Here is a 24,959-nt window from a genome sequence, read left to right as displayed (position 1 = left end):
TTTTTTTTTTTTTTTTTGTCCCCCAAAGCCCCAGTAGATAGTTGTAGGTCATAGTTGCACATTCTTCTAGTTGCTGTATGTGGGACGCGGCCTCAGCATGGCCAGAGAAGCAGTGAGTCGGTGCGCGTCCGGGATCCAAACCCGGGCCGCCAGTAGCGGAGCGCGCGCACTTAACTGCGAAGCCACCGGGTCAGCCCCCCAGCCAATATTGTTCTTTAAAACAGCTTTATTGAGATATAACGCACATTCCACACAGTCATCCATTTAAAGTGTATAATTCAATGGTTTTTAGAATAGTTACAGATATGTACAACCATTACCATAGTCAATTTTAAAACTTTTTTATCACCTCAAAAAGAAACCCTGACTCCTTTAGGAATTATTCCTCTGGATAGGAGTGATTTACTCCCTTACCCTCAACTTCCCAGTCCTAAGCAACCACTAATCTACTTTCTGCCTCTGTAGGTTTCCCTATTCTAGACATTTCATATGAATGGAATCATATAATATGTGATCTATCGTGACTGGCTTTTTCCACTTAGGTTAACATTTTCAAGGCTCATCCATGTTGTAACATGTATCAGTACTTCATTTTTGTGGCCGAATAATATTCCACTGTTTGGCTATACTACATTTTGTGTATCCATTCATCAGCCGATGCACATTTGGCTTGTTTCCACCTTTTGGTTGTTGTGAATAATGCTGCTATAAACATTCATGCACAAGTTTTTGTGTGGACATGTTTTCATTTCTCCTGGGAATATACCTAGGAGTGGAATTACTGGGTCATTAATTGTTTGAGGAACTGTCAGATTGTTTTGTCAACATCGTTTTATCTATTTCTCTTTTTTTTTTGTGAGGACGATCAGCCCTGAGCTAACATCCATGCTAATCCTCCTCTTTTTGCTGAGGAAGACCGGCTCTGAGCTAACATCTATTGCCAATCCTCCTCCTTTTTTTTTTCCCCCAAAGCCCCAGTAGATAGTTGTATGTCATAGCTGCACATCCTTCTAGTTGCTGTATGTGGGACGCGGCCTCAGCGTGGCCGGAGAAGCGGTGTGTCAGTGCGCACCCGGGATCCGAACCCAGGCTACCAGCAGCGGAGTGCGCGCACTCAACTGCTAAGCCACGGGGCCGGCCCTGTTTTATCTATTTCTTTACCAGTTTTTTCAAAACATTTTGAAGCAGACTTCAGACCTCAGATCATTTTACTTGTAAATACTTCAGTAGAGATTTTTAACAAAGATTAAAAAACAAAAACAAAATATCATTATCGTATGTACCACAATTAATAGTTTAAAAGAAAATGTAAATTTAATTCAGTCATCCATTCTATACTAAGTGCATAATAAGAATTTTAAATTATTATCAAAGCAAATTTTCAGCATAGTTTAATGTATGAGTTTTGAAGAAGTTAAAATATACCTTGAATGCCAATGCCACGACACTCTAAACAATAGGCAAAACAGACCTTGTATGGCAAAATACTGTTAGAGAATAGTGTCAGTATCCACAACTGCAAACTGCTATGTTCCACAGTTCCTCAGTCTTCTCATCTAAATACTTGATCCCATTTGTAGGCTAACGTCACTTTAGGATTGTCTCTTTGCCTCAAGGGGAGAACATGAAAGTTTTCAAGTGTGGAGGGAGCAAGAGAGAGGACAAGAATTAACATTCACTGAGTATCTATTACGTGCCAGGTTTTTCCTAAGTATTTTACATAACAATTTAATCCTCTCCCAAATACCAAGAGGTAAATATTACTTCAGTTTTGAAGATGAGGAAACTGGGGCTTAGAGGTTTTAAGAAATTTAGCTAAATTCATTAGCCACTAATAAGGGAAACTAGGATTCAAATGCAGGTCTTTCTGGGTTCAAAGTTGTCATTATTTATACAGTAATGCAGATGCCTTCTTTTAAGGCTTTTGACACACACACAATTTCAGGTTTGGAAAGGATCTTCAAGCTATTTAACCCAGTTTCTATACAAAACAAAACAATAATAATAACGAAAAAACCCCAAAGCAAAACAAAACAAACAAAATGTGTCTCCTTATAATGTCTACCCTTAGGTTTTAATTCCAGCCTTTGCAGACATGTATAACAAGTCTATTACTGCCTCTTTCACATGCCTAGTCTGAATTTCTTATATCTCTCTAAGTCTTTTCTTCTCTAAACACCCCCAGTTCATTTATCTCTCTTATGATGAAAAGAATTCTTTCACAATCCTGATTGTTTTCCTCAGATTATCTCCTGGTATTGAAAGTTTGGAGACTAGAACAGAATAAAGAAAGAAGTCCTGGCCAGAGCAGAGCAGAATAAAGCCTATCTACTCCTTATTTAAGATGTATTTAAGATGACATAAACATTTTTGGAGCCATACCTTATCTCTGACTGAAAGCTTAGTGAGAGTTCCAGCGTTTACATGAATGAGAGACAACTGTGCTGTCATAGCCTAGGGGACATAACTAATCACCCGAAATATTCTTTCCCGAACTTGGATATAATCTTAAGGTCATTCTCAACAGTGATCCAGGCAGAGGAAGTTAGTATTAACACACTGAAGTAGGCCCGAGTTGAAATCTACTGCCCTTGTTGACTTAAAACAAGTGTGGGCAACTTGATTCTGTTCTGATTGGTCTGCACAGACTCTTTAACTCATCTGATTACTGAATAGTACCTTGGACTTCAGACTCCTTTGCTTTCTGGTATTCACGTCCTCTCCTGCCTACCTTTCCCTTCAGTAACAGTATTCATCTGGCTGCTGTCTAGTTTCTGGCCTTTACTATTTCAGTATAATCTGATAGGTTTTGGTGCATATTCTTGCTGATTTCCATCATCACCTTCAGACCCTAAGCTCTATCCTCCATTTTGAGCACTGGTTTCTAGAGTGTCACTCATTCCAGTAACTACACTTTCTCCATGTTGTATTCCCAGCCTTCTCTCAGTGTTAGCTCCTTGATATGTGATCAATGACTTCTTAAGTTTATATCAAAATACTGCCAATATGGTACCTAACAGAATTATGAACATAATTATCTCATATCATTGTTAATATTCTCTCCTGGCTACCACACATTTCCAGAGACTTATTTTACAGCTTTGCAGTTTGTTTGGCGTGTCTCCTTATGTCCTAGAATTGTTTGGCTTGTTATAAACTGCTATAATTCTAAGAGTCATAAAAACACAGGGTCAGAAATGATAGCAAGAAGTCATTTACCTGTTCCTTACTGATAAAAAAAGGTCAGAGAAGTGTACTTACTGTTTAAAAGAAAACATACCAAACTTCTAAAAGGTGGGAAAAATACACATTTCATCCTTTAAAAAAACAAACTAGAAAATGACATAACAGATACAAAAATGTAATGTGAACAAAGTTAAAAGGACATATATACACAGATAAAATATTTTTATGATGAGATATTATATTGCTTCACACAAGACAGAGTTTTACTTGCAGGATACAACAAAGGTATTTGTAATTTTAAAGCCGATGAAAAGATTAAAGAAGACGACAAAATACTTATGAAAATCAAAATAATTTGACCTAGTTCTACTAAGTTCTGTACAAGTCCACATAAACATAGAGGTCTACAGAGCACAATCTAAAAGAAATCCAGGTATCTTTTATGCAACTCAAAATTGAGGAGAGTTAACATTCCACAGAATGGACAACTGAGATTCAGTTGCTGCTTCTGTGAAATGGGTATAAGACCATCATGGGCTCGTGTGAGGCTTAAGTGAAATAAATGAGTGCAAAAAGAACTATAAACTAATATTAAACATTCTTATTATTAACTGAAAAGTACCTATTTTGAAGAAAAGCTTAATGCCTTCAAGTTCTAGAAGGCATAAGCTATAGGCCACCTCTCTCATTATAGGGGGATAATTTAAAACTTTTCCTTTCTCTGATTCCTTATTGCCAGATACACTTGGTTGAAAGCAATCTACAACCAATCCCTATGTATGGTAGTATAACATAATTGATCTGAAAGCATTTTAAACATTTTCGTAGAAAGAAGTTATAAAAGCCCAAGATATTATTATTATTACTGTTATACAATAGGTTTGGTTCTGGCATACTTAAAGTACATGTAAATGCAACATTTGCAATGAATATTTTTTGCAATATTTTACCCCCTGAATTTCCTCAGACCTGAATTCACATACCCTTATATTGAAAAAAATAAGCATTCTAAAACTTTATAGGTAAAACATGACCTTTAATGTACGTACGTTTAGGGTTTTTACCATAATAATTGTCTTTCTTTAAAATACTCATTTACATCCAGCAAATTCAAAAACAAATTTTAACTTGAAAAGCACCACTATGATGAGAAATTTATGAATCTGAGAAATAATTGTATTTTCATTTAAAGAAAAATTAGTGCCGGCCCCATGGCTTAGCAGTTAAGTGCGCGCGCTCCGCTGCTGGCGGCCTGGGTTTGGATCCTGGGCACGCACCAACGCACCGCTTAGCCGGCCATGCTGAGGCCGCGTCCCACGTACAGCAACTAGAAGGATGTGCAGCTATGACATACAACTATCTACTGGGGCTTTGGGGGAAAAAAATAAATAAATAAAATTATTAAAAAAAAAAAATAAAATAAAGAAAAACTAACTTACCACGCGGTGTTTTTTTCTTTTTAGTCATGCTACTGTGAAATTTAACTACATAGGTGGATAAGAAAAACATGTAAAAAGGTATTCTTAAGAAAATTTCAAAACAGTTAAGTATGAACCAAAAAGAATGACATACATATAGAAATATGTAATTTGTTTGAACCCTTTTATGAAGTGGATTGCCTAAGGGGCACTTGTGATGCTGAAATGTCCCTGAAACTTTCTGAGAAATCACAAATAACATACAAGTTAGAATCCTGGAACAGAAACATACCATAAAAGAATGATAATTATACCGTGACTTCACTTTTAAGAAACCTGGCTAACTGCGGGGTTTGTTTTCTTTGTGTTAAGAGACATACACTGCAGTAAAAGGCAAGTTATCTGGGATAATGGGAGTTAGTCCAACATTCAGGCAAGTGTGGGGCTTTGCACATTCTAGGTACTTAGTAAGAAGTGGGTGGTTAATTCTGGTTAAATACTAACTGAAATACCTGTGGACCTTGAGAGATATTACTGGCAGAAGCACTGAGTGAAAGGGTGGAAGAATCCCAGCTCTTAGAAACAGATATCTTTTATTCCACAAATAGATCATTCGTTAGAGGCCTGATACCCCTAGAGGATGCTGTGTCCACAGCTACCATGTCCAGGGTTTTAAGAGTAGTTCTATTCTAGACAAACTTTTCAGATATGACTCACTATTGGCTACTTTCAGATGGTTCAGATGGTTCTCTGAAATTGTTCTTGGGTGTAGGAGAGCTTCTGTACTTTTTCAGTTAAAATGATATCAGTTATCAGAGTGAATTTTGTTTTCTGAGGGAAGGGGATGAAGACATATTAAAGGCTAGTTTCTAAAGCTTTCTTTTTGACTATTGTATTTGACAGCTTCTAGTGTAATTATTATTAAAGACTGAAAAGGACCATAATTAGTTTAATAAACATTCAACTGACTACTTATTACATGCTAAATACTGTGCTAAAGGCGAATATATGAAGAAGAACTAAGCATTCTATTGGGCAAGACACGTGCATAATTATAACACATAGATATGAACATTAATAGAAATATTTTAAAAGTTATGGGAAAGAAGTAGAAAAAAGGAAAAGTTTCTCTTTGTCAAGTTAGGGAAGGCTTCAAACAATAGAAAACATTTGAACTGACTCTTGAAACCAAGGGGAAAGAGGGAGGGGAATGACATTCATTTTGAGTTACTGTTACATGCTAGGAATGTCACTACATTATTTAATTTCCATACAACCCTATAAAGTAGATATTACCTTTATTTACACATGAGGAAACTGAGTTCAGAGGGGTTAAATTATTGTCTCAAGAATCCATAGCTATTAAGTAGCAGAGCTGTGATATCAACTCATCTTGTCTGACTGTTAACTTTTTCCATAGTATTTCAAAATGCTAGTGATGCAAGGAATACGAAGGTAATCCCAGGCTTACAATTTAATAAGAGAGCTGAACATGTATATACACATATACAGAAGGGAGAATGTAATTCTAGATAAATCTAGCTGTCCATCTTCTCCATATATACACAGCGTGCTGAGTGCTACCAGAGAAAAATTACATAGAATGGTATGACTCTAAATGTATGACATTTCAACTTGACAATTATTTTGTTTCTGTAATGTACACCGCTCATTTACTATGTAGCCATTTCAAAATTCTATTTTCCTCAAAACTCTGACCTATCATGTCTCTTGTCATCAGAGAACAGCCACTAGATGGTAACTGCCTAGATTCTTACCTCTAAACCTACAAACTTACTTTTGTCTTAACATAATCTTTATTTGTCTTCAAAATGGAAAAGGTGCCCCTGCTGTCTCAAGTTAAATTCCATCACTTTGCTCTGGATCTCCTCCTTCCCCAAAACTGTGGCTCAACTGATTATTCTCTCTCTTTTGTACTTTCAATGTCTCAATATCTCTTCCTATCACCATTTAAACTAGATACTCTCTAACTTTGGGAGGTAAAAGCCCTTGATCTCATGCCCCCTCCCTGATCATCCTATATTCTCTTATTTAAATATCTTAAGGGTTTTCTATTTTTCCTATGACCACTTTTCAACTTCTACTCACTCATCACTTCACTGCAATCTGCCTTTTAGCTCCACTGAAACTGCTTTAGCATCTTGTTAAATCCAAATGACATTTTCATTTTTATCTTTGTTTGACCTGGCCTCTTGACAGCCTATGCCACTGCTGGCAACTTTCTCACTTCTGAAAGGTTCTTTCTGGGCTTCACTGACTCTGTTCTCTTCCTGATGTTCCTGCCATCTCCCTGGTCGCTTCTCACTCTTCTTTGTGTAAGTACTTTTTCCTCTGTCCATCCCTTAAATGTTGGTCCTCTTCAAGACTCTGTCCTAGGCTTTTTTCTGTTCTTACTCTATATATTTTTATTAGTTCATTTAATCTACTTCCATGCCAAGCACCATCTTCATGCTGTGACTCTCAAATATCTACCTCAGACAAGCTCTCTTTCTTGGGCTCCAGAGCCTACATTTTTAACTCTCTACTGGATATATCCACTTAGATATTTTCTTAAGCTTTTCTTCCCCAAAACTATTCCTCCTATGTTCTTTGTAGCACCACCATAAACGCAGGACGCAAGCCAAAATGCTGGGCATCAATTCTCATTCCTCCTCTCTTAATTGTTCCCTGAATCCAATCAATCACCAAGCCCCATGATTCCGCTTTCTAAATAGACTTCAAATTAGTTCATTTTTGTTGGACACCATAATCACCAGTCCAGCTCAAGACACCATCATCGCTCACTGGAATACTGGAATAGTTTCCTAAGTAGAGCTCTTACCACTGAGCTTAATACAGCTGCAAAAGAAATTAGAAAAGGGCTTTTATATCGGCTTCTTAAAATTATGCTCAGTATTTCATCAAACATTTGGCTGATTAAAGATACTTTTCCTGCTCTTGAAAGCTTATATTCTAAAGACACATGATGATATATATACAAAGAAAAGCAGAATTAGAATTTCCAAAGTTGATCAACAAATCTTGTTTTACTAAGGCAAATGTGAACGAATAAAAATAGATGAAAAATGAAAACCATTCAAAAAGACCTGAGAGATATGCTCAATAAGAAAGAAGCCATTCTATAGAATCACATTTCTTATATCCAAAACTGTTTAATTTGAAGCCTTGCTACTGTTACCCAAGAGTGAGATCCTACCAGTTGATCTTTTCCTTTATCTTTTTTTTTACCTAATTATTTAAGGTTTATACTTTTTATATTTTATATTTTTACACCTAACAGGTCTCAGTATACATGAAGACATTTAAGGATGGGGCTGGCCTGGTGGTCTAGTGGTTAAGTTTGTGTACTCCACTTTGGTGGCCCAGGGTTCGTGGGTTCGGATCCTGGGCGTGGACCTACACAACACTCATCAAGCCATCCTGAGGTGGTGTTCCATGTACAAAATAGAGGAAGACTGGCACAGATGTTAGCTCAGGGCCAAACTTCCTCAAGCAAAAAGAAGACTGGGAACTGATGTTAGCTCAAGGCCAACCTTCCTCACCAAAAAAAAAACCCCCCAAAAACATTTAAGGCTAAGAAGTATTACAGCCCACAATAGACAAAGTTATTCTGAGGCATCAAAAGTAAAAGACAAAAAAAAAGAGATTATAACACTTGGATAAGATACTCATTTCTGAGTTTTCTGGCAACTAAGACAAAAAGGAAACACATTAAATCACATCATTTTCACTTTCTGACAAAAAGAAAGAAGGATATAACTTCATCTACAGGGGCAAAAATTTTCCTGGAACTAATGCAAGCAGTAATTCACCATGAGATTTTTGTCTAAATGGGACTACGAAGAAAGATCATAAGCTTTTGTTTCAGGAAAATAAAAGCATTTACTTTTAGTCTTGACAGTAAGTATGTAATCATGGTTCAGTTACTTAACTCTTATCAGCTTTAGTTTCATCTGTAAAAGTGGGGACAATGACATTTATCTCAGTAGACTGTAGTAAAGACTAAATTATGTAATATAAATGGACGTACTTAGATTGCCTTAAATAATTTCACAAAACAAAAAGAGATGACACTAGATTCTGTTTTGATCTTCTATAAAGGCACAGAGCATGGCATTAAACTATGCCTTAAGAAGGAATGTTGTGAGGAGGGATATTTTGTTCCCTCCCTCTAACTCTGCTTTATGAATGTTTCACTGAATACAGGGACAGAATTTGGAGAATTCAGAATGGAGAGGTGTGGACAGGTAAGAGATCTCAATTCAATTTATGATCATATCCTTTAATTAGTATTTATTGTGCAGATCCTTTAACCTAATATATTTACCCATCCCAGTCGAGCTATATAGTCTAAAAAGGCAACCTAAAAAATGCTATTTTTCTCCATTACTCACCCTCTCTTCATATTTTAATATTTTTTATTAGATTAACACATTTTCTGTAAAGTTGAGAATAAAAATTACCTGATACACCACTCATAATTCCAATTACACACAACCACTTTTTGAATGTATAAATGCTAAAAATTTATAGAGTAAGAGTCCAATATTGATTTTATCATTTCTAGAAATCTTTAGACCACAACTGAACTCCTAACATGAGAGGAGTTACTTTTAAGCTAATAATTTTGAGCTAACACTAATATTGAAAATAAAAACCCTTTGTGGCCATGCCCCAAATGTCCTAGAATTGTCAACCTAGAATTAGCCCACTTGTATTCTTTTTTCACCTAACACATACTTGATAATAAATGAGTTGGTGATCTCATTTCATATTACATGACCACATACAGTCATACAGAGCTAAGTGACACTGATTAAAAAAGTTAGAGCTAGAGTTGTCCAGTGCAAAAAGAAACTGAAAAACTTAAAAAGGTTCATTTGATCTCTTTATGAATTATGAATTTAAACCAAGAAAATTTAGCTGATTAAAGCAGTGACTCACATTAGATCACTTTCCCAGCCAGGGTCCTGACTGGGGTGCTGACGCTGAGCAGTACAGTCCTCTGCAAGTGGGCACCTCCTACATTTTGTGCCCTAGGTGCTTTGCTGGCTTCACTTAGTCTTAGCCCTTCACTTAGTCTTAATTTTCACTTTCAAAAAATTATATTTATCAGTTATTCTTATCAAACTGTTATTTATTGGCTATTCTGAGCACTTGACCCTCAGAGCCATAAAATGAATAAATCAAGGCTGCAGACTCTATTTCATCAGGTAAATGTTCAAGTGCATGGTCAAGCATTTTCATGGTCATCAGCTGTTCTCTTTCCACATAAGCAGTTTGCAAAAGTTTCTTTTGCATCTGCACACTCTATGCAAGTGTATATTAAACTGTTTCTTAGAAAAAGCTTAAACACTTGTATCAGATTTGTTTTATTAAACTTTAATTTTTACTTGCTTTGAAAAGAAAAAAAGCTACTTTTCTTTATATGCTTGCCATTAAGAAAAGTCACAATGCTGGATTATTAAAATATAATTGCCAAAATGGAGAGATATTACCAAATGCATAAAAATTTATTGAAAATTATTTAATTAGATATGCATCCATGAGAAATTTCACTGATGCCATGCAATAGCAGTTTCATCTTACTAGTATTTAATTTTCATGTTTAAACATATTTTCTAAATCTACTCAATTCTCAACCCGCTAAGTAAAACCTTTAGGTTTTATTTGGACTCATGAACAATGTGATTCGAAGTATGATGTACAAAACACACAAAGTTGCTATATTTTTCAGAGTCTAGTATAATCCTCTAAAATCAAATGAGAATAGCCATTCTGAAAAAATACTTGTTATGCAGTCTTATTTTAAAAAAGTAGTTGGTGTGACTGAATGGACATCTGTAGCTACTATTTCTTAAATATTCAATTTTAAAAACATTTGTGAAAATCCACATAGTGAATGAATCAGGCTTCAACAGTGAAGAAACAATTATTTGAGGCAGCATCCTAGGACATAAGTGATAGTAGATAAGGCCTCAAATGTTGAAAGTCAGAAAAAAGAATACCTTCAGAGAAGCTTTTCCGAGTCTGTAACCTGTTGTTAAGGCTACTTATCTACCTAAAAGTCGTCTCTAAAATTTAGTCCAGGGACACCTTCATATTCCTTTCATCCACCATATAAAATACACCTTTAAAAGAACTCACTCCAGGGCCGGCCCAGTGGCTTAGCGGTTAAGTGCGGGCGCTCTACTGCTGGCAGCCCGGGTTCGGATCCTGGGCGCGCACCAATGCACCGCTTCTCCGGCCTCAGCCGTGTCCCACATACAGCAATTAGAAGGATGTGCAGCTATGACATACAACTATCTACTGGGGCTTTGGGGGAAAAAATAAATAAATAAATAAAAAATTATATAAGAAAAAAAAAAAATAAAAGAACTCACTCCAAAGGCCATTTCTAAGACAGAGACAGTCCTCCAATTCCCTTGACACCATTTCTAAGAAATGAAACTTTGAACTGTTTCCAGTAATATTCTCCAGTATATCTCTATCAGTAATATCCTTTCAACAATTTCTTCCCAAATACTTGGTATATCTTTCTCAGGCAACAGTGTCTTCAGGATACTCATAAACCAACGATCTATTTTGAGCATTTCTTTCGCTGTTAGGATAACAAAGTGGTAAAAACATGGCTTATGGCTAAGGCAGTGACAGTTCAGTGGAAAAAATGCACTGGATTAAAAAACTAGGCTTCACAATACCAACTGCTGGCGAGGATGCAGAGCAACTGGAACACTCATTCATTGCTGGTGAGAATGCAAAAGGTACAGTCACTTTGGAAAGTAGTGTGACAGTTTTTTATAAAGTTAAAGAAACACTTTCCATAGGACCCAGCAATCCTGCTCCTGGGTATTTACCAAGAGAAAAGGAAGTATATTTACACAAAAACACATACACGACAGTTTACAGCAGCTTCATTTATAGATGCCCCAAATGGAAACAACTCAAATTCCATCAACTGGTAAATGGATTAACAAACTCTGGTATATCCATACAATGAAATATTACTCAGCAATAAAAAAGAATAAATAACTAATATTTGCAACAACATGGATGAATCTTTTTTATGGTAAATGAAAAAAGCCAGACTGAAAAGACTAATACTGATTCATTCCATTTATATGACATTCTGGAAAAGGATAATGCCTTTTGTTGGAAAAGGCAAAACTACAGGGATAAAAACAGATCAGTGGTTGCTAGGACTAGAGTTGGAAAAAAGGGTCAATACAAAGGGGGCATGAGGGAATTTTTGGGATGATGAAACTATTTTATATATCAATGTGGTGATGGTTAAACTGTGTGTGTTGTCAAAAATAATAGAAATGTACGCTAAAAAGGGTGAAATCTACCACATGCATATTGTACTTCAATGAATTTGACTTAAAAAACAAGAAAAAAACTGGAGTTATCTCTTAGTTACTAACTGGCTTTGGGTAAGCCACTTAAAACTCATTTCTCCTCTTATAAAATGGGAATTATATTAATTCTAAAAGATTTTTGGTGATGAACAAATGGAAAAAAGTACTTTATGAACTTTAAAGTTCAACACAAATATCCGTTAGGCACAGGCATACAATGATGAATAAGACAGAGGTACACTAAAGAAATTTACTGTCTCGTGAGAGAAAGAGATAAAACAAATAATTAGTAAATAATGTGGAAATTCAATGACAGAGATATGAACAAGGCAACAAGGAGTCAACAAGAAGGGGCATTCCAGGCATAAGAATTAACCCAAAGCATAAAGTATAATTAATTAATAAAGAATAAAGTATATCATAAGTTGAATATAAAGGGCCAGGTCACAGTGAGACACAAATGGAGAAGTCAGTAATAAACACAGACAACTGGGATCCAATAATCTTAACCCAACATGGACTCTGAAAAAGCCTAAAGTGGTAAAAATTATCATAAAATGGAAAAAGTACCTCACGATGATTTAGAAGTTGTTCTAAATCTAAGGCCATTTGATTCTTCATCTGTAGTAAAGCTGACTTTTCTTTATTTAAATTGCTGAAAAAAAAAACCCACCAAGTTTTTAAAAAGTCATCATATTGGTGTAAATTTAATTAATAAATAGTAAACAGCAAAAGACTAAAGACGAATCTGATGATATGAATTAAAGATAAATTAAATTTATGGTCCATAAAGATATTAGACCAGCCACTGTAATGTTTGATTTAATGAATAGCCTAGATATTTTGTAAGAAGACTTTTTCTTTTAATAATCATTTGACAATGCAACTGAGATGCTTTCTAAGAATACTTTCCTACCTAGTGGGGACATAAAATTAGCGTTTCAAGGATGACTGTTTACTCCTGAAATGTAAAAAGCTGAAGTGGGACTTATATAAAAGGTAAAAGTATGTATGGGCAAAATATTAAAACTCAAGACACTGGAAGTCAAATTAAAACATTTACCCTTAAAACTTGAAAGCAGTATTTTATAATTTACCACATACTAAATTATCAGGTATATAATTGAGTTAGATAAATGAATCAGATATTTAGTCTGCAGTGAATTTGGGAAAACAACTTTTGTCTCCAAATTCTTAGTTCATTCTTTAGTTTCTAAGTCTGCATTGTGAATTTCCCTTTGATATGACCTATTTTTTCATAGGAAGGGGTGAGAAGCCTAATTGTAAGGACATACTAATATTTTCAAAGGTAAATATTTCAGGCTTTTCTTACACTGTCTGGAGTTTTATTATTCAGCATATAAAAATTAATTTGAACCATTAAATGAAATATTCTTTGAAAGCCCCTGGAAGGAATCTACTCAGCCAGCACTACAATAAGAATTAAGAAAAGGAGCAATGAATTGAAGCAACATAATTCCTTAAATGTCAAAACAAACTCTGTGATGATAAAATTAATGAGAATTGTTTTGCTGAATAGGCAAGATGTTTAAGTTATACTTTAAGAAAATGGTAAGCCACCAATTTTTAAAATGTTAGGCATAATTTTTTTCAAATTCAAGGGATATTAGTAGGTATTCTGGAAGAACTGGTAATTCCAAGGACTCAAGAGGAAAAAGCTCACATTCTCCTCTTTCCTGGTATTGAGAATTTCCCCAAGGAAGCATCATAGTTTGTTCTCTGAGAAGAAAAGACTAGATGCAATTTTGACTTGTTTTCAACTGTGCCACTGACTCAACTGTGTGGTATAAAGCACAACACACACTACCCCACTAAACCTCTGATTTCACATCTGTAAAAGTAGAAAATAACAATCAGGTATGTCAAATGGATATGCAAATTATCTAATGAAAGATTATATAAAGCACTGAACACATATAACTCTACATAAATGCTATAGAGTATGACCAATTTAGATGAAAAGCAGGCATCAGAGGAAAACAGTAATTAAATGCCAATAAAGGTAAGAAGCTCAGTAGAAAAACAAATTAACTTTGAGAGTTAGGCATCAGATATGTTACTGAGCCACAGAGTTGAAAAGAACTAAATGATATAAAGGGAATTGAGTGCTGTGTTCTGTCAGAGCCCTCCAAACTGTGGTAAAGATCAGATGATTCTGTAACTGTAGAATTCTAATTTATCTTTAGCTAGAATCACTTTGAAAATATTTTTCAAAATTAAAATAAACACCCAGTAAATAGGAATAGGTATTTTCCAGGAACAGATATGTGTTAATGTTCATATATAGGTACACACATACACACAGTACATTAACATACACTCATGGGCAGTACATACATGCACACACACACACACACACACACACACTCTCCAATACCAATTGGCCCATTAAATAAAATGTAGTGTAATAGGAATGGAACGTTGATGTAACTAAAGGATTTTGACTGGATAATTTGTTAGTAATACTTTATATGTAGTGTTTAATTTTTTTCCAGAATAAAGTAAATATTCCATATTTAAATAGCAAAAATAACCGTATAACATGGAATAAAAGGTGGGTGGATAAACTGGTTTTACAGAGCAATTCTATTCTATCTTAAAGATGTTGGTTTATCACAAACAGTCCGGACTCCACAGACAATACTTGGGTATACATTTTCAAAGTCTTAGATTTCTCTATAATACACTTTTAAACGACAAGGGAGACCACCAGGTGGGTCACTAAAACTGAATATGATGATTTTTATACTCTGTGTTCTTCCAGTATATGTAATTACTCAATAGAAGTTTAGTCTCCATAAGACACATTTCGTAACAGTGGAAACTTACCTTTAAAAGTACAAAGCTTCTATGCGTGACTCATAAAGTAACTACAAAACAAATCTCCTCATAAGCACATCTATCGTGAATGGTATATTACACCCATAATTGTTCAATTCACTGTTAATTATTACTCAGAAATTCATGTTTATGGCTCTGTTTTACCTGCTATATGAAAACATATTCCTGATACATTGTTCCTTAACTTCCTGGATCAATATAACCTGGCTTAGCATTACAAGGCTAAGTTGTCTTTTCTTCTTAAACTACTAGTTACAAATAAACGGAGAACTGACAACAGGGAAAGAAAATTTATGCTAATTATTCCCTTTCCATGCTTCCTTCAGTTCTGAACTATAGGTCAAACTATATAACCCAGACTCTCTCTTGTGGCTTGGTGGAGGAGAGTTAACAGTAGTACTTTTAAAACAGATTATTACTTTAATGATATGGAAATTTAAAGTAATTAATAGTGATATCTCAAATGTTAGCTTTTAACATGTTTATAGCGATTTCATCTTAGTGCATATTTACTCTAAGCTTTCTAGACATTGCATATACTGTATAAATAGTTAAATTGCAAGTTGTAGGTGTGGTATAGTGGTATTGTTTTATTTTCTAAGAAAATGATAAAATTATTCATTCTGTAAAGAGCTTTTATTGTATAAGCTAGAGAAACATTTTAAAAATAATCAATTAATGTAAATATTCTTTACAATTAAAATCAACACCCAGCAAAGAGAAATAGGAATTTTCAAGGAACATAATCACTTAATAATCTTTTTGGATAGGTCATCTAATGTTTAAATTTCGAATTAATGAAGGACAAGAGGAAGGGAAGTAATATTTACCAAGTTTCTCCCATGTGCCAGCAGCTTTATATATGTTACTTCATTTAATTTTCACCACTACCCCTTGATGTTCATATTAATATCTATATTTTACAGACACTTTACCACGAGAAATGAAACCAGGCTGACATGTATTCAAAGCCTAGGATAATTCCACTACATTTGAAATGTCATCAGCTCAGAGTAGGGCGACGGTAGATAGAACTGTGATCTATCCTACAGTATCTGATTTGTTGATTGGGCTGTTTTTCATGGTATCCCATCATTTCATTCATGTCTCAGGGTACCTTGACAGCACCTCAAAGGCCATAATTAAACTAATGAAAGCATCTTAATTTTTCACATTAGAAGGTAGTAGCTTTACCTAGGAGCAAGATTTCATATTCGTGAAACATCAGTTCTGAATCTACTAAAACATTAGGCAATAAATTTATGAAACACAGACAGCCTTAAAGGACTCAAATGTTTAGCACAAAAAATATTTTTTGTAGTTAATTCCATAACTGGCATAGTTTTTATGAGTCTGTTGCTGTTATTAACGGAGGCCTAATTTTTGTCAAAATTCAACATATTTCGAGAAATATTATTTCTCATTTTTAAGATTATTTTCAACATAAAAATTTGTTAAATGTAAGATAAATACTAATAATAGCAAACATTTATAGAGCATTTATAATGTGTCTATACAGTGCTATATATAGTACAAAGATTATATCATTTAATGCTCAGAATAACCATATGAATTAGGTACTGTTAGTATCACTCTCATTTCACAGATGAGAAAACTGGCTATACTATCCAATATCACAGCCATTAGCCAGCCACAAGTGGAAATTAAAATTAATTTAAATAAAATTAAAAATTTAGTTCCTCAGTAATAGTAAGCATATTTCAGATGCTCAATAGCCACATGTGGCTAGTGGTTACCATACTGGACATTGCAGATATGGAATATTTTTATCATTCCAGAAAGTTCTATTGGACAATGGAGGTTTAGAGAGTTTAACTGACTTGCTCGAATTCAAAACTAAGTACTGAGCTGGATTTGAAGCCATGCAACCTATCTATTGAACCTGTACTCCCTTTTAAAATCTGTTTTCTAAAAAAACTTTATTATTGAAAATTTCAAAAGAAGAGAGAAAATATAAATAACCCCCATGTATCTGTCATCCAGCTTCAACAATTATCAACTCATTAAAGTCCTACTTTTAACCACTATTCTACACTTTTTTTTCGCTTCTCTTCTCTAATAATATTAGTTAATGAAAAATTATCCCTTATTCAGAAAAGAACATAGGGAGGCAGTATAACATAATGGTTAAGAGTACAGAATTAGAAAGCAGAAAGGTCTGGATTCAAGTTTGGGTCCTACCACAAAACTGTTATGTTCTTAGATGACAAGTTGCTTCATTTCTCTAGGGCTGAATTTGTTCATCTTTATAATTTTCTCCTATAGCTAGCTAATATTTTTCTCTATATTAAACATTTTTAGCTATTTAAATTCTTAGTAAAATAAATATTCAAATAAATTTATTTGAAGGTAACTGTGAAAGAGGTAATTTTTTCCATAGGCCTTTTATATAGACCCACTCCAAGATTATAAAGGTAAAACAAGACTCTATACAAAACTTCAAATATAACAAAAATGTATACTGTAATATAGGAAGAAAAAGTTCTATTGGGGGTTTTTCATCAATTCCCTAAGATAACCAAGTACCCAGTGAATGATGAGACAATTTCTATTGCCCCAATAGCAATTTATACAATTGCTTAATTAATTCACTGAATTAATTTATTAATGCTGGTTATGTATATTCTAAATACAATTTTTAACCTTAAAATTAATCTAGAAATAAATTATTATTTATGTTGACATTTAAAGCATAAAGGTGATTCAAAATTATTTTATTATATTATCAAAAAATTAAGTTCAGGAGTAAAGTTCTGGACCAATTATTTTGGTGGAGTAGAAATGAGAGGAGAAGATAATGATTCTGATTCATCAAAAAGAGCACTCATACTTTGCAGTCAATTACCAGTAGTTTTATATTTTTGGTTATATACCTTAGGAAATCTGAATTTAGTAACTATCTTCTTGTTTTCCAATTCTTTAATTTAACAATTCCATTCCCATCTAATTCTCTGCTTCTACATTTATGAATTGGTTAATAATTTATCTAATAATTTATTCTAATAATCTTAAAATCTAAAAACAACTAAGTCAACTAACCAACCTTCCACAAGTTAAAACCTTTTTCTTTATGCATAGCATCCTTTTTTTACTGCAATTTAAAAAGACTAAAATAATCATATAGATGAACAGGTAAGAATTTGAATGATTATTAAATGGAGCAAGTCTTTTGGATAGGGTGTCATGTAAGAAAACAATTTCAATCTAAGGAACTGAAAGGATTTTACTTACATTTAGGTAATTCACAGGTTACTTCATGTAAAGGGTCAGGGGAAGAAAAGCCTAAAAATTCCTTGGCAAAGTCAACACGAATCTAAGTGAATGTGTACATTTCATCTGTTTAAAAAGTTATTTTGACTCCACAAATGACATCTGGTTATATTCCTCCTCTCCCTTTGGTCAACTCCCATCCCATTAAAGAATTCTAGGGGAACAGGGACAGGCTAGCAGTTGTGTGCCCTACAGAGGGTGGAGTGCTTTGTTAATAAGTGTAGCATTGTTATGCCCAGGCTAAGACTTCTGATCATAAGGTAGAATGTGAATACTTAATGTGATATGACCTGGTTTTTCTAAGAGAAATTTAATACTCATTACATTTAAGATCACCTTCATTATTTAAATTTTTCTTCACAATTTACAACCCAAATATTCATCTAATATATAATATTATGTTTATAATGCCTTTATTATTCAAATAAAAGATTTGTAGATGGTTTACCTGACATCTTTCTCAAGTTGTGTAACACACTCCTTCAGTGAATCAATCTTAGAATCTCTCTGACGTACTGATTCAATGAGATATCTGTAAGGTTGCTGAGCCTGGTTTAATAGAGAATTGGCCCTGTCAAGCTAAAGAAAAACAGCTTTCATTAAAATCTAGACAATTTTTCAAGAAACTAAAACTATTCAGAACATTCTGGCATAGATATAGGACACCAACTCTACCTTACACGAATTACTCTTAAAAGCCTTTCTTGTGTAAATTAGGTTTTAAAAATTATTAATCAATATAACTATTTTTTATAATAATAACAACAATAAAACAGAGAAGAAAAATTTTAAATAAAATATTGTTACCAATTTTGGGGATGGGATACCTAAACTTTCTTGCCATTTGTTGGTCTGAGAAGATATGTGACATAAAATTTATCTTTTAATGAATATCCATTAGCTAAAAACGAAAATCTTTTATTTGACCTTTATTTCTATTCAAAATAATATAATCATACTACAATTTAGTAATTTTTTCATGTCTTCATATTCTCTTCCATCCTTACTTGTAAAATAGATAATTTATGTACCTAAATCACTATGTATAAATACATTTTAAAAAAATTATGGTCAAAACATAAATAACATAAAATTTACTATTTTAACCATTTTATAGTGTACAATTCAGTGGCATTAAGCACATTCACAATGTTATGTAACCATCACTAGTATCTAGTTCCAGAATATTTTCATCAACCCAATAGAAATTCTGTACACATTAAACAGAAACACTCCCCCCACCCCCGGACACCTCTATTCTACTATCTGTCTCTAGAAGTCTGCCTATTCTAGATACCTCATATAAGTAGAATCATATAATATTTGTCATTCTGTGTCTTCTCATTTCACTTAATGTAATGTTTTCAAGGTTCATCCATGTTGTACCATTTATCAGAATTTCATTCCTTTTTATGGCGGAATAATATTCCATTGTACGTTTTTAGCAGATTTTGTTTATCCATCCATCTGTTGGTGGACACTTGGGTTGTTTCCACTTTTTGGCTATTGTGACTAATGCTGCTATTAACAGTGGTGTATAAATATCTGTTTGAGTCCCTGTTTTCAATTCCTTTGGGTATCTACCTAGGAGTGGAGTTGAATCGCTGGGTCATATGGTAATTCTATATTTAACTTTTTGAGGAATTGCCAACTGTTTTCCACAGTGGCTTTATCACTTTACATTCCTACCAGCAATGCACTTTGGTTCCAATTTCTCCACATCCTTGCCAACACTGTTACTTCATGTGCCTATCAGCCATTTGTACATTCTCTTTGGAGAAGTGTCTATCCAAGTCTTTTGCTCTTTTGTTAATTAGGTTGTCTGTTTTTTGGTTGTTGAGTTATAGGAGTTCTTTATATATTCTGGATATTAAACACTTATTAGATCTATGATTTGCAAATATTTTCTCCCATTCTGTGGGTTGTCTTTTCACTCTCTTGATAACGTCCTTTGATCACAAAAGTTTTTAATTTTGATGAAATCCAACTTACCTATTTTTTCTTTTGAAGCCTATATTTTTGTTGTCATTTTTAAGAAACCATTGCCAAATCCAAGGTCATGAAGATTTTCTCCTATGTTTTCTTCTATGAGTTTTATACCTTTAGCTTTGAAATTTAGGTCTTTGATCCATTTTGAGTTAACTTTTGTATGTAGTGTAAGGTAGGCGTCCAATTTCAATCTTTTACATATAGATATTCAGTTTTACCAGCATCATTTGTTGAAAACACTGTCTTTTCTTGATTGAATGGTCTTGGCAACGATGTTGAAAAACCATTGACCATTTATATGAGTGTTTATTTCTGTGCTCTTTATTCTATTCCATTAATCTTGTATGTCTATCTTTATGCCAGTAGAATACTGTTTTGATCACTGTAGCTTTGTAGTAGGTTCTATTTTATTTATTTATTTTTTTGAGGAAGATCAGCCCTGAGCTAACATCCATGCCAATCCTCCTCTTTTTGCTGAGGAAGACCGGCTCTGAGCTAACATCTATTGCCAATGCTCCTCCTTTTTTTCCCCAAAGCCCCAGCAGATAGTTGTATGTCATAGTTGCACATCCTTCTAGTTGCTGTATGTGGGACGCGGCCTCAGCACGGCTGGAGAAGCGGTGTGTTGGTGCGCGCCCGGGATCCGAACCTGGGCCGCCAGTAGAGGAGCACGCGCACTTAACTGCCAAGCCACGGGGCTGGCCCATGTAGTAGGTTTTAAAATCTGTAAGTGTGAGTCCTCCAACTTTGTTTTTCCTCTTCAAGATTGTTTTGGCCATTCAGGGTTCCTTGAAATTCCATATGAATTTTAGAATGGATTTTCTATTTCTGCAAAAAAAAATGCCATTGGGATTTTGATAGGGATTGCACTGAATCTGTAAATCGTTTTGGGTAGTACTGTCATCTTAACAATCTTGTCTTCTAATCCATGAACATGGGATGTCTTTCCATTTATTAGGTCTCCCCTAATATCTTTCACTAATGTTTTGTAGTTTTCAGTGTACATATCTTTCCCGTTTGATTAAATTTATTCCTAAGTATTTCAGTCTTTTTGATGCTATTATAAATGGAATTGTTTTCTTAATTTCCTTTTTGGATTGTTCATTGCTAGTATACTATGTACAATTTTATGTTATGCCTTTTCACTTCACCTTATATCATAATCATTTTTCCAAGTTTTTGGAGTACTTTAATTTATATTTTTAATGGTTACAACACTGTCTACTAAGCAAATGTGCCATAATTTAATTACATTGCTGATAGTAAGAAACATTTAGGATGTTATCCATTTTTGACTAGTATAATAATGCTACAACAAACTTTTTTTTTATATTGTAGATATTATTTCTTAAATTAGTATTTCCTTTGTAAAATTTTTCAGAACAGGACATGCACTAAGGAGTATGACTATGTAATGCTCTTGACATATTAAGTTCTTTGCTAAAGGATTATATCAACTTATATACCCAATCACCCTTAGTTTTTTTGTTTATTTGTGCTTGCTCTTTTTTCCTAAGCAAATGTAAAATGTATGTCAGTATAGGACTAAACACAGCACTGTAAATATCAGCAACCTCTCCTTTGGTACATAATGAGTTCTCAAAAGTTGGATATGCAAAAACTGAACAATCAATAAAAGTGGTGAATATCTATTATAAAAGTGAGGGAGTGGGGAAAGGAGTATTTTATTACAAAGAACAAAAATATTATAAAATTCCTACTTTGACCTTAAAATGTTCTTTGATAATAAAATTCTAGCCTTTTATACGTGTAAAATTTTTTTTTCCTCTTTCCTTTCATAATCCCTAACAAGTTCAATTGAGGCTAAAGATTTGCTGTTTTTCTGGGAGAAGAAATGATTTATATTTTTTCTCAAATGAACTACATTTACAAGATCCATATTTTTTATATTAAGATCTAAACATATCATTTATTTTAGCACTGCAATTTTCTGGTTTTCTGTTCACACATAAAAATAATGAGTGACCAGCATCCTAGAAGCTAAAGGTGTGGAGAAGAGCAAGATGGGTATAGCGGAAGGTAACAGTGGAAGGCAGAAAGAATTAAGGGCATAAACAATTATTGTTAGAATGATCAACCATGAGGTCCAGGTAGGTAAGGAGGAAAGTGAAGCCAAGAGGTGGCTGACCAACTGTTAGAGAATATCTGCTTGCAGTTTGAGGACTACTTTGTAAGTTAAACTATTCATCTAAATTATATCAGAAAATTTCCTACGGTTATATTAAGTATGGCCCAGGAAATAATTCCTCAAAGAAAAGGAAATGAATAGTGAAAGAAAAGAAGACTTCTTTTTTCAGACACAATTCATTATAGTGAAAGCAGAGCTATAAAGAAAAAAATACCATGAATATTTTCTATAGTTTGGGTTTTAGTGCTCTTTTTCCTTGCTTTGGTAATCATTCTTTAAAATCTGTTACAATGTCACTGGAATCTTATTACTCTACTAAGTTACTTTATGAACATTCAAATATGCAGCTGGACAAAAATAAAACTAAATTCTACTTACCTGTATAACCAGTTTCACTAGTCAATTAAATCAAACAATTGCCTTGACTTTGTTTTCACAGAATTGACCCTAACTGAATAAACTGAACTGACAAGTTGCTTTGTGTTTCAAAGTGCAGAATAGTCTGGGGGGCGGAGGGCGTGGGGGGCTTGAGGGGGTGCGGGGGGTGGGCAGACAGTAGGGAAGGACTAAGGCCATTTCCAAATTGTTGTTAGCTGTAGTCTAGAATGAGCTATGTTTAAAACTTATCAAACTTAACTTCAATTGCATAAAAATATAACAGCAATCATTAGTTTAATTATTTTAGTTCGATTTTTTCATTACAGAAACTACATATATTAGGTTTTAGTATTATAAACCAAATTAAGGGCCAAAAGCCTTTACTTTCAAAAGGTCTCTCTAATATACAATCTATAAACTCCTCCCTCTCTAGATAATAAAAATTACTATAGTGTTGTCAGTTTTTATAACCTTGTTTGTAAGCTTCTAAATCCCCCAAATTTATTTTAATTTCTCAGGAAAAAAATACACGTGTCTCAGTGAAAAGTGATGCTAATATCTATTTTTGAAATAAATGTTAATTTAACAGAATTTAATTCCTCCAATATGGTTTAAAAAAGTCTCTCTGTAGCTATAATAATTAGTATTCAAAAAGCTTCACAATCACTCACTTTGCCCATTGTTAGTAATCTTTTCCTTATAGGAAAGCCTTAGTAATTAGTGACTCAGGAATCATATACATAATAAATGACTCAGGACTAAATCCATGACACAACATTTTATAGAATTGTTATTCCTCCTTTGTTTCAATAAACTGTACATATGATTCAGTGAAAAGCAACACCTGATTAAAACATAATTATATATTTTAATTCAAATACTAACTTATTCTTGGATGATACCCTAAAATTATATATTTTCTCTTAAAATTTAAAAAACATATAAAGGTGACTACATTTTGTTGTGTTTCTCCTAAATGTGGGATTTTTTTCCTTGTGGAGTTTATTTTCAAAGAAACTCCTAGAAATTGAGCTCTTTCTTGCCAGGGACAAAATGTATTCTGTCGAATGGATTTAACATTGAGTCTCTTTTTGTGTATAAAATATATACAAGTGATACTCCTAAGTAGTGGTGGTAGTTTGTGCTGAAAAATCCACATATCCTTGCCTAATCTTTTTGATTGTGCCATGGAATGTGAAATGCCTTTTTGAGGTCCAATATGGGGCAACACTTTGGTACTACTTCTGTGTTCTCAATCTAAAGCAGTAGCTCTTAAACCTAGCTAATCAACAGAATCACTGGGGAATATGTAAAAAACCCAGTGATTTCTGGGACCCATCTCAGTCCTAATGAATCAATATTTCTTAGGGTTGGGCCTTCTGATGATCTGCCAAATTTGGAAAGCACAGCTCTTGTGATCTTGGACTTGCTACAGGCGATTCCATCCAACTATTTTAGTAGGTTTAACAGTACTACACATAAACCATCTTATATCCTGAATTTACCATCTTCCCCATTAAAACTAACTCCTTCTCCTGTGTCCCCATATGGTTAATGACATCATCATCTTTAACAGGGGTAATAGTTAACTGAAACAATGCAACCAATTAGGATGCCAGCCTTCGCACTGGAGCAGGGTCCTAGAGAAATTCTGTGGTGCCAGGTATTACTTCTCTGTTGCTGGATGGTGGGGAGGTCCAGGGGATCTCAGGAGAGGGACCAGGACAGACAGGATTGTGGTGATGGAATGATATTCGGGGGCTTAGGGCAACAGTTGTTTACCAGTGTTTATCAAATGTTTTATTATTTTAACAACCAAAAGCAAGTCCATACTAGTTGATTATCAGCCCTGCTCTGGTCTTGAGGTTCTCAAAGTACGGTCCAGATAATAAAGAGAAATTCATAAGAGTAAGACGTTAAAATGTTTGAAAGTAATCAGCACGGAAGTGATGACTGAAATCACTGGAGTAGATAGGACTGTAGAGCATTATTTTTTTCAGAGCAGCTCTGCATCACTTTTATTAAAGATACAAGAAGAGCTTGTTAAAAATGCATATTCCTGGGCCTCATTCTAGACCTACTTAATCACCATCTCTGAGGGTAGGATCAAGAAATCTACATTTTTTTTTTGGTGAGGCCGATCAGCCCTGAGCTAACATCCATGCTAATCCTCCTCTTTTTGCTGAGGAAGACTGGCCCTGGGCTAACATCTGTGCCTATCTTCCTCCACAGCATGGCCTGAAAAGCGATGTCTCAGTGCACGCTTGGGATCTAAACCTGGGCTGCTAGCAGCGGAGCCCGCGCTCT

The 24,959-nt window shown here is 34.2% G+C and overlaps 1 protein-coding gene across 2 annotated transcripts in view; it reads right to left on the bottom strand.

The window, feature by feature from the left end:
- PIBF1 (progesterone immunomodulatory binding factor 1) overlaps positions 1 to 24,959 on the bottom strand; it is a 194,604-nt gene that overhangs the window by 20,746 nt on the left and 148,899 nt on the right. The window contains exons 15-16 of one of the 2 annotated variants that reach the window (XM_058548290.1): positions 18,585 to 18,715; positions 12,554 to 12,638 (exon numbers count right to left, since the gene is read on the bottom strand). The exons of the other annotated variant lie outside the window; for it this stretch is intronic. Of the exons in view, the coding sequence (XP_058404273.1) occupies positions 12,554 to 12,638; positions 18,585 to 18,715 (216 nt within the window). The remainder of the gene's footprint in view (positions 1 to 12,553; positions 12,639 to 18,584; positions 18,716 to 24,959) is intronic. 2 annotated transcript variants of the gene reach the window in all.

This window comes from Diceros bicornis, chromosome 9, assembly GCF_020826845.1.
Source record: "Diceros bicornis minor isolate mBicDic1 chromosome 9, mDicBic1.mat.cur, whole genome shotgun sequence".
In the NCBI taxonomy this organism is placed as follows: Eukaryota; Metazoa; Chordata; class Mammalia; order Perissodactyla; family Rhinocerotidae; genus Diceros; species Diceros bicornis.
This window is presented reverse-complemented; position numbering and strand designations above follow the sequence as displayed.